General features: G+C 44.1%; 1 protein-coding gene across 1 annotated transcript; it reads left to right on the forward strand.

Annotated features, from left to right (window-relative positions):
• The first annotated feature begins 1,314 nt into the window (after positions 1–1,314).
• Positions 1,315–10,907, forward strand: usp42 (ubiquitin specific peptidase 42). The gene is made up of 17 exons (XM_079293154.1): positions 1,315–1,371; positions 2,719–2,965; positions 3,360–3,566; positions 3,693–3,803; positions 4,035–4,134; positions 4,654–4,721; positions 4,840–4,910; positions 5,372–5,454; positions 5,559–5,670; positions 5,757–5,897; positions 6,261–6,361; positions 6,484–6,652; positions 6,778–7,455; positions 7,646–7,728; positions 7,830–8,939; positions 9,276–9,580; positions 9,689–10,907. Exons 2-17 carry the CDS (start codon positions 2,728–2,730, stop codon positions 9,748–9,750), a joined length of 3,639 nt encoding a protein of 1,212 aa, XP_079149280.1. The 5' UTR covers positions 1,315–1,371; positions 2,719–2,727; the 3' UTR covers positions 9,751–10,907.
• The last annotated feature ends 315 nt before the right edge of the window (positions 10,908–11,222 follow it).

Here is an 11,222-nt window from a genome sequence, read left to right on the forward strand (position 1 = left end):
ACTCTTCCTCTGCTTATATGTATATGTATGTCAGTAGGTGCCACAAGCTGCCAGAGAGTGCCAGAGAGTGACGCAGGGTGACGCAGAGTGCCAGAGTGACGCAGGGTGACGCAGAGTGCCAGAGAGTGCCGCAGGGTGCCAGAGAGTGCCGCAGGGTGACGCAGAATGCCAGAGAGTGACGCAGGGTGGCAAACATGCCACTCCCCTTGGGGCTAAGCCCCCCCCTTTCTTTGAATCCTAGAAATGCCCCTGCAGCTAAACTTCTTGGCTATAATCCTGGCTGTCGTTGACGAGAGACGTTACTTGGCAGAGTGAGAAAGCCAGCTCAGCAGCCTCCCCAAGATCCTAGTGCCCGGGGTTTATATCGTTAAGTATGAGGCTATTGGATTGTAATTTGAAGGGGGAGAAAACATACAAACCAGAACACACACGCACATATGTAGCATGTTAGAGTTATAAATAACTTGTCCATGTGAGACACAATAGTTTAATTGAATGACATAACCAAAATATTTTTATTCATTTATTTATTTTTTAAAGCCAATAATGCCAAATTATTTGGGGGGGCTGAAGAACATTTTGACGCCCCTGCCTAACGGTGATGAGATGATTAGAGACCGGATCGTTTTCGGTATATCACAATGTGTATTATGATATTGTGCAGCTTCTTGATCCTTCCATATTTGATTTTATGGGGATAAGGGCACGTTTATTTTCATGCATGGATCAAATATGTCTTTGTTCTCTCACCTGTACATGTGGTTGATGGTAGTTGTAAAGTTAAATTACTGGTCATTATTTTCAGAACTTTTAAAAGTGGAAATACTGTGGGTACTGTATAATCTATTTTTAAATGAGTATTTCAGCATAAATATAACAATCTGTGCTTTCAAGTTGGTTTGCTTAAAGCCAAGTAATGATTCTGAAACCACTTATCGTGTATATATGGGTGTTAAATTACTGGTCATTATTTTCAGAACTTTTAAAAGTGGAAATACTGTGGGTACTGTATAATCTATTTTTAAATGAGTATTTCAGCATAAATATAACGATCTGTGCTTTCAAGTTGGTTTGCTTAAAGCCAAGTAATGATTCTGAAACCACTTATCGTGTATATATGGGTGTAAAGCACCCACTGTTGGTTGTACATTATGTACACAAAGGTCAGAGAAGTGTTCATGCGACGGATCTTCCCGAAACACGTTCAGCTGAGAGAAACGGCCGTGTGAACCAATCAGAGACCTCGTTTCATCGAAGGTACCCGGATGTACCCGTGGGGCAATTAGCTACGTCATTGTTCACCGCCGGACACCCGCTGGAAATAAGGAATGGATTTACAACCGATATTAACGTATTCATAACAGATTCCAGGTGAGTGTGTTGTTGATTTTACGACCGAGTGGCACTTGAACTGTGCAGCAGTACCATTTTAGTGGTCCCGAGCCGCTGAGAGTCGTTGTAGTAGCCTTACACCGGTTCTATGTCATGTCGGAGAGAGCAGCGCAGTGAGCACACACAGCCGCCGGTGTCGAGCCCCTCCTTTCTCGGCTAGATAGACGTCCCGTTACCCGTGCCCACACATTATTTAATGAATTTATTTAGAAGTGGAAACACAAAACTCCACTTTGACTCCACTATGGTTCCGTTATTCTCCGCCATGTCAGTCAGCCTCCATCGTGCCGAGCTAGCGTTAGCTAGCACCACTAGCATCAATATTGCCGCACGAGCGCCACCACGGCACGTAGCTTGCGCCGTTCGGTAGCTAACACTAATGTGTTACGTTCGTCGTTTCCATGGTGTTCGTGACTTCTGGAGTCACTCGCTCTTCATCGGTCACTCTATTCGGGGCATCGGCGAGAAAGGCGAGCTTTTAATCGGTGCACTGTCTCCCAGACGGGCTAACGGAGGTTTAATGCGTGTTTTGGTGAGGTTTAGCGACGCTGCGTGTGAAAGGCCTAGCAGCCGTCTGTTAGCCAATGTGAGCCAGTGTGTCGGAGCAGGTGGGAGGGAACAGCTGTTGTTGTAAACGTGCTTCCGACTAGGACACATCCTCTGTCGGTGGTCTGAACTAACGTGCACTTGGTAACTTTAGCAGAAGTTGCTCCATTTGAACATAATAAAACTAGAAGTAAATATCTGCCCAGTGTTTTCTGACGTTTGTTAAAAATTAAAAATTTCAACGTCCCTATAATGTGCTATCGCCAAGGGCCAACATCAAGCCTTTATGGCATCTTGTGTGTGTAATTTCCTCATGATATCCAGTGTTAGATCTAATATTCAGCGCTGATAACGCTAGTTATTTCAGACTGCCCCCACTGAGTTTGGTTACTTAATGTATAAAACAATCTGCTATTCAGTAGCTGGCACGTTAGTGTACTCTGGCAGTGTATGATATCACTGAGTGTTAATAACAAAACTGTCTTCTCCAATACAATAATATCATCAGACTTAATATTACATTAAAGGGGATAGGACTAGATTGGTGTGAAGTTGGCTCATTCAAATATTGCAATGTATTTATTTGACTGCACCTTTTGAGTGATTTGTGATAAATAGTAATATTATGGCTATTGCATTGATTGGTTGTAATCTAATTGCACTGCAATGTTATCCAAATGAGTTGTGGGACATGTAAAGCCACATTAGAAATTAAAAACCCTTGAATTTAATCTGTATTTTCAGCAGTTGTATACTTCTGTGTTTCTGCCCCTTGTACAGCAATGAACAATGACCATAGTTGACAGATCTTCAGAAAAGTCTGACCACGAGTCAGTCGGGTGTAAGCGATCTCCCTTCACCAGTGGAGACGTGAGGATGGACGGTAGCTGCTCCAGCAGCTGGGCCATGGGTCCCACCATGCCCGACTCTCCGAGGCTGAAGGCTGCAGGAGGCTGCCTGGGCCCAACGCCTGGAGCTGCAGTCTACAACAGCACACCCTCCTCTGGGGACCGGCCCAAGGAGCAAGGTAGGAACGAGGGCCAAGCTGCACTGATGAAGCTACGCTATGTGTTACTGTGAGAGTGCGGCCCAACTGGTTTTGTGGGTGTTGCTGCTTCATGATGCTTCATGGTGGTTTGATATAACTGCTGAGTAGCCGCCTGACTACTTTAGCAGAAACAAAAGAGAAACTCTTTATTGTCTTTCCTCCTTTAGCTTGTGTTACAGTTGTACTCGTTAGTCCGAATCAAATGATATAACTCAGAATACTGATAGCTATGACTGTAAGGTCCCGAAGCTTCCTTTTATCATTATGTACTTACAGAGAGTACGTAGCATATATACAGATACTTGTTTATGGCCTGGACCTGGTAAATTCATTGAATTCAACTTTAGTAATACTGTTGGCTCTGTGTGTACAGTGATGAGCAGTGGTGATGGCATTGACTCGCCCCAGAAGGTCCTCTTTCCTCCAGAGCGGCTCAACCTAAAGTGGACACAGGTTCACCGCATTGGCGCGGGCCTGCAGAACATGGGGAACACCTGCTTTCTCAACTCGGCCCTGCAGTGTCTCACCTACACCCCTCCGTTCGCCAACTATTTGCTGACACGGGAGCACTCCAAAACATGTAAGTTATTGTTACACGATGCCAGCCATGCAGTCATTATCACATCACTCTTGTATCTATGAGCAGCCTTCTTGTCTGATTCATGTCTTACTCATCAATGTTTTGTTCGTCTTGTCGCTGCCGCAGGTCACGAGCCGGGGTTCTGTATGATGTGCACCATGCAAAACCACATCATTCAGGTCTTTGCAAACTCTGGAAATGTCATCAAGCCCATTGGTGTGCTCAATGAGCTCAAAAGTAAGTGGTTGTCTGTTGAGTAAAACACTGAAGTTGTGCCCTTTTGATAAAATGTTTCGCTGAAATGAATGACAGGAGGCGCTGTTTACCTTTTTCATTTTGGAGGGAAATTTCTCGTGGGGGTTTATAGTGTGCTGTTAAAATACTTTGGAACTTACCACCCATGTGCAAGTGTGATATCCTGTAACAGCTTCTTACATATTTGACTGTTTTGTGTTTTTCCCCTCTCAGGGATTGCTAAGCACTTCCGCTATGGAAGCCAGGAGGATGCCCATGAGTTCCTGCGGTACACAGTGGATGCTATGCAAAAGTCCTGCTTAACTGGAACCAAGTAAGTTTCATACATTTCCAAAACTATACACAGCTTAGGATAATTCATTTTTTAATATCTATATAGGCCAAATAGGAAGGGAAGTATTACTGTATTCTGTGTATTCTGTGTTGTGCTGATACATTGAATATTCTGCCCAGGCCATTGCCGAGTAGGTTATGTACACATACGAAGCTTACATGCATGTTTAATAGATACCCTGGGCTGGCCAGTGTGGCTCTCGGGGGACCGAGAGTGATCTTAGGAACCTCAAGTATCAAGTCATTTGTTATTCTGTAATAACAGGTGGCCTCTCATCTAATTACTCTTGCTCTAATTCTTCCCTTTCTCGCTCCTGCTCTTTTGGCTGCAATATGTTGCGACTTGACAGTGCAGATTACTGTAAAGTGACTTTTTTTCTCTGCTCCACTACAACCTGAAAATATTTTTGTTTGTTTGTTGGATTAATAAGGCAACCAGTCGGTTATGTCATCACCCTTGTCGGTTGTTTTTCATCCTCCATATTTCTCTTTGTGACAGATTGGACAGGCAAACGCAGGCAACCACTTTCATCCATCAAGTATTTGGCGGGTACCTACGATCCAGAGGTACGTTAGAAGTGTTGATTTCGTTTTCTTGATTTGATTCTTCTACGTGAAGTCTTTTTTGTTTTGTTTTACAGCTTTCCTGGACTAATAAATAAACACTGCTTTTTTTCTTTTTCAGTCAAATGTTTAAACTGCAAAGCCGTCTCGGATACTTTTGACCCTTTTCTAGATATAACTCTGGAAATTAAGGTAAATAAAAACTCTGATATGCTTCTGTTTTGCAGGTTACTGCATAACGATTAGTCCTGTCACGATAACTACTTTAGTCTGATGATATATTGTCCCAGGAATTATCGCTAAAAACAACATTAATGTCATTTTAAGACAATTTTATGCGACTGAAAAAATGATAATATAATAGTGCAAGTACACCGTTTTAAAGAGTATTTTGACATTATAATTGGAATGTGAAAAAATATTCGAACTAAATAAAAGAAATAAGGAATATAACTACACAGTCAAAGCAATACATCAAATGGACTCTTGGGCAAACAGGCAATGGCGAGGTCAGCAAAAATGATCGAGGTCATGTCCATACAACATATGATGATGTAATTATCGTGACAGGTGTAGTATTAAACCAATTCATTCAGGGTTTTTTTGCAACGATCATAAGAACAATACCAAAACCCATTTTTCTCTCTATGCAGACAGCTCCCAGTATCTCCAAGGCTCTGGAGCAGTTTGTCAAGCCAGAACAGCTTGATGGAGAAAATGCCTACAAATGCACCAAGTGAGTTGTTTTACAGACGAAAACATGACTAGAAAGAGTCTGGGTTTTATTTGCTCATTTATATGCGTTTGACAGCGAACTGACTGAACTTTACTTTCCCTCAGGTGTAAAAAAATGGTCACGGCCTCAAAGAGATTTACAATCCACCGCAGTTCAAATGTGCTCACCCTGTCACTCAAACGCTTCGCAAACTTCAGTGGAGGCAAAATCGCAAAGGTAGCCATGACATGTGTGCACTATAATATCAAGAACATGATCTATTATGAATAATTTATGTTAATCAGCTGTTGTTTGGTCATCAGGATGTGAAATATCCAGAGTACCTGGACCTGCGGCCCTTCATGTCTCAGTCTCAAGGGGAGGCCCAGGTCTACGGGCTGTATGCGGTGCTGGTCCACTCTGGATTCAGCTGTCATGCTGGGCACTACTTCTGCTATATTAAGGTACTGGCACTGCTATGGACCTCTGTCTTAATCTACCAAGTACACATGCACACATTTGTCTCTCCAGCAGTCTATCAACAACTCCTTAATGAAGAGTTCCTACGACAGCTCTTAGCAGTCTGAAGTCTTGACTTTGATAAGTGTTTCCCCAGGTCTGGTCTTGTGTGCATAAACACAATATAGTTATTCTATTAAGATATCTATGTTGACACATTTATACATGATTATATTTGTTGTTGACAGTCAAAAGTTCTCAACTTTTATTACATTTAACAGAATTTTAAATGGAAGATGTGTAACAGTGATGAGTCTGTTTAGCAATGTTAAATGTTAAAACCTGCCAACTCCTCTGTTGTTTCCCAGGCGAGCAATGGGCAGTGGTATCAGACGAACGACTCCTCTGTGTCCGTCAGTGACATCAGGTCTGTCCTCAACCAGCAGGCCTATGTCCTTTTCTACATCAAGTGAGTAAACCATCATTTCTAAATGTCACTCTTAAGAGATTAAAAAGTCTCAAACCCTTTAACATGAACCCTCCCACGCATTTCAAATGTGTCATGTTGCTCCCTTTCATTTGTGTCCCTAGGTCCAGTGATGTGAAGAAAGCAGGGGACTACAGCCACATGAGCCATAACCCAGGCATCCCGGGTCAGTCATCTCCACGACCGGTGGTGATTCCACGCATCAACACCACCGTCCATCTCAACAACAACATTGGCTTCATAGGTCCACAGCTGCCTCCACACATGACCAAGGTACTGCAGACTTGCTATCATTTAAATACTGGTGATCATATTTGAATGTTAATCCATTTAAGATACACATCCAAAGTTTTAGACGCTCAAAACATGTTCTTGTGTGCTTTTTGTTTCCTCCTCAGCGCAATCTCCACGTTAATGGGAATGGATCTCTAAGGGACTATACCATCAACTCCAAGCCCAGCACCAGCAGCAGTGTTGTGGGAAAACCTAGCCATGGACTGGCCTCTTCCACCTCGTCCACCTCCCACTCAATCAGCAGGCCCACTATGATCCCAGACCACGACAAGCGGCAGAAGCTTTCCTTCTTCATTGGACAGGGCAAACAGAACCGCCCGTCCTCCTCGTCCTCTTACAGCCAGCCGTCCTCTGCCAGCAGCAGCTGCTGCTCCTCCTCCTCCAGCTCTAGCTCTTTATCCTCCTCACAGTCTACCTCAGACGTTCGCTTTGTTCCGCGTCAGCTTAACCACGGTAACGGCATGTCTCGCAGTAACGGGGTTCACCACACGGGAGGGAACGGAGCATCATTCTTGGTGCCGTACGGCCAAGAGTCGTCAGAGGAATCGGACCAGGAGAACTGTGGCACTTTGGAGAAGGGTGGTTTGGCCAAGTGTCACCTTAACGGAAATAAGAGACCGGGAGACTTCTTTGAACATTCCACTCAAGCCACCAACGGACAGTCAGCAGTGCACCACAACGGCAACGGATTAAATGGACCAGCCAATGGTGTCTCTGGATCCAGTCAAAATGGGCACCATTATGAACACCACAAAGTGAACGGACACAGCACCCCTGATAAAGTAAATTAATCAGCTTTATTGGCCATGTGTGCTTACGCATACATGGAATTTGTCACCGGTTTCCACTGATATGATGATACGCTTTGTGTTTTTGCTATCTCTTCATAGGGTATTAATAACCTTATGAACAGAAGTTTTCTGTCTTAATTGCTATATTATCAATGAATCGTGGCTTGTTTTTGCTCCTAAGGTCCCTGGCAGTACTCATGGAAGTTCATCCTCTGTGACTACTGTTGCTGCTAATGGACTAGACAGTGGCCATAGTCAAACAAGGTAAGATCAGATCTTCACAGCATACACAGACATTGAACCCCAAAAGTATAACACAAAGCAATATTTCAATGCTTCATGTTTAGTTTTCTTTGTTTCTACAGCAAAGAGGCACAACATTCTGCCTCATCCCAGGCCAGTTCTTCTCAGAGCATCCATCCTGCTGCCAGTGAAAGCCAGCACCTCTCTACTCCTGACACGAGGGCTACAAATGTGTCCGAACCCCTCCCTCAGCATACAGCATCCTCCGCTGTTAGCTCTCCACCCTCAGCTACTGCAACAAACACCCAAACACCCATCCAATCAGCTTCCTCTTCTGCTCTTCATTGCAACCCTACGGCCTTATCCATCCCGCCAGACTGCTCCCAGAAAACCAATGGGGCCACTGCAGCTCCGCAGAAAGTTAGCAGAGGTGGGGAGGAGGCAGGAGATCTACCACAGACCAGTGATCCGTCAGCAGGAACTGAAGGACGCACAGATTCAAAGGAGCAACACCAGTCCAAGCCCAGTTCTAGGGGCAATGATGTACAAACTTACCGGGACAGGGAGAGAGACAGACTGTACTCTGACTGGGGCAGAGACAGAGAGAGACACTGCAGGGACAGGAGCCAGGAGCGAGAAAGTGTCGGCGATCGGCATCGTTACAGACGGGACTCCAGAGATCCCCAACACCATCAGCGCCCGTACAAGGATCGCAGTCCCCCTCACAATCGTTCCTCCAGGGACTGGGAGTCGGAGCATCGCTGTGAGCGGACCCTCCACCACCCAAGGGAGCGTGATCGCGATAGGTGCTCGAACCATTACCACCACTATCACAACCGCCGCTACAGAGAGGACTCGGATCGCGAGCGGAGGGGACACGGTTATCCCTACAGCGAAAAGTCTCACAGTCGAGGGAGGTGGCAGCCAGACAGTCGAGAATCACGGGTGACAAGGGATAAGAGCAATGGCAGGGAGAGGGACTCTTGTCCGTCAAAAGAAGAGAATTCCTCGCCCGCCACAGACCCAGAAACAAAGTCCAAAGGCTCGCCGCCTCAGGCTCGGCTCTCCACGTTTGAATCGGCTCTAAACCGGGAGGATCAGAATCACAAAAGGACGGCTGATCCTTTGAGCAAGGAGAGGGACGACAGCTCTGAGGCCCGGCGTTCTAGAAAACACAAAAAGAGCAAGAAAAAGAAGAAGTCAAAGGATAAAGACAGGCACCGTGAGAGCGGGTGAGTAACACCATCTTTGCCTCCATGCTTCATGGCACTTGCAAATTTGTTTTGGATAGTTGTGTTTGCCATTTCGTTCAACCATTCAACATTAGAGGAACACCATCAACCATTTAGTTAAGAAAACAAGACATTTGAAGGCATCAGCCTGGGCACTGAGGTTGCAATCAGCATCTTTTCTCTATATTTTGTTATTCTATAGATTTAAACGATAATGCAAATAGCCTTGAGCTGTAGCCCTACATGTTTTTGTCTTTAGCTGTCGACCAAGCCTGACGGTTTTGGATTTAGTCGAGAATTGGGAATAATCGTGGTGTGTTTTCTGTCTTACCCTAGAAGCTCCGAAGTGGATTCAGACAGAACCGCTGAAACAAAAAAGAAGAAGAAGAAAAAGCAGACGCCGCGGGACAGCGAGCAGCACAGCCCAGGAGCAGCTCAGAGCCACAAGAGCAGAAGCAGCGAGGAGGAGGAGAGCCGCAAGCGACGATACGACGACGTCAAGGAGGCTAAACAGGACCCGGCTTTTTTGCCAGAAAAACGCAGGTGCACGGACTACAATGATGGCATCAGTGAACATCTACTCTCCAACCACGCATCGCCCACAAACGGTTCAAGTCACCACCATCTCAACGGATACAAAGGTATTGAAGGTTTTTCTCTTGCAAAGTCGTCCTCAAAAAGGACCAATATGCGGTAATGATGCGGCTGTGGAGCTTGCCGATTTAAAAAGTGTTGATCCTGTTTTGCAGGAAATGGTTACAGCCAAACCAATGGCGACTGCCACGCATTCTCCAGTGGCTTGAAACACTGACTCTGTGAGTGGGCGCCCTTTCAATGATTATCACAGTTTGCTCCGGCACAGTCAGTGCTGATAAACAGTAGGAACTCTCATCATAGGTGCAAATAGTTCTGCTCCTCGCTATGCAAACCGATTGTATGGAGGCCTCTTCTTTTCTCATTTCAGACACATCGACACCATTTTAACAACAGCAGAGGAATGACATCAATGACTTTTTTTCTTTTTGACGTGGCGCTTCTTCGTTGGGAGCATATTGTATTTTTACCACAACGGAAGTGTTTTAAACTGTTCAGGAATCTTTTTTTTTTTTAAGGCAGATTCATCTGCCGTAATTCTCCGAACTATTGACAATACAAAAAACTGTTTAAAACATTTAAGATGAAAAATATTAACATATACTTGTATGAACACAAACAAAGCCTGGAGCTTAAACATGTCAACTGCTGCTCAGTGGAACTCAGGACTTGAAAACTTGTTAACATCCATCGCGGGTATCCGCCGGCATCAAACACAAATGGAACTAAAGGGAAACCGTGAGGCAGCGTGCTGGCTGCAGGTTTTAAGATGTCACCATATCTACAGAGCCCACTGGGAGCGGACAGACTAACGGAGGGCGATGGTAACGAATGAGACGGAGGAGTGACTGATACCTCCACATTAACCCTGGACAGAACTTGAGGACATTTCCCAGCTTTTTGTTTTTAATTTGGTTTCCATTGTTGCTCTGAAGCCTAAGATTCACCGAAGTCATTTTTTAAAACTTTTTCACAGATAGAGGGTCTTTTTTCTTCTGGATCATGCCTCTCTCGCATTCTTTTTATTTTATTTTTAAACATTTAAAACAAAAATCATCAAATATCTGTTATTTCAGCTGTGGACCATTTGAGTTTGCTTTTTAATGAAAAATACAGTTTGTGTCTTCTAGCATCATAAAAATACTGTGAATTTAATTTTGAACTGTACTATCAGTTATTTTTACGTGTAAAAATCCTGTATCAGGGTTATCAGTAGATGTTTTGTTGCTATGTTTTCTTCAACTTTAGACAGAAGTTGAAAAACTGCTCTTATTCCTTTTCAGTTTAGCATGTCAGAATTTATACATTGTATAAGGTCAAAGCCTTAAAATACATTTGTTAATGTCAGAAATTGTAATTTCTTGGTCTTTGACTTTGTTTACATGCTGTGTTGAAATGAATGAAACATGCTGATTGAGATGACTCACCAGTTGTCAGGGATTTTTGAAAAGCTCCTGTCTGCCTTTTATATGATATATTAGGAATAGACCGATTGTATCCGAGCTTCTTGTACATCGAACTTTCCACGGTAGTTAAATTATGATGTATATACATTAAGTGTGGATTGAAGCCGATGGCACTTCTGTATTCACACCCATTTCTAGCTATTGGCAAGATGGCTCAGCTGGCTCTGTTTTCTTCACAACACTGTTTCCATGTTTGGAATAACCAAAGACAGAGTATGTTTAG

The sequence above is a fragment of the Melanostigma gelatinosum genome (assembly GCF_949748355.1).
Source record: "Melanostigma gelatinosum genome assembly, chromosome: 21".
In the NCBI taxonomy this organism is placed as follows: Eukaryota; Metazoa; Chordata; class Actinopteri; order Perciformes; family Zoarcidae; genus Melanostigma; species Melanostigma gelatinosum.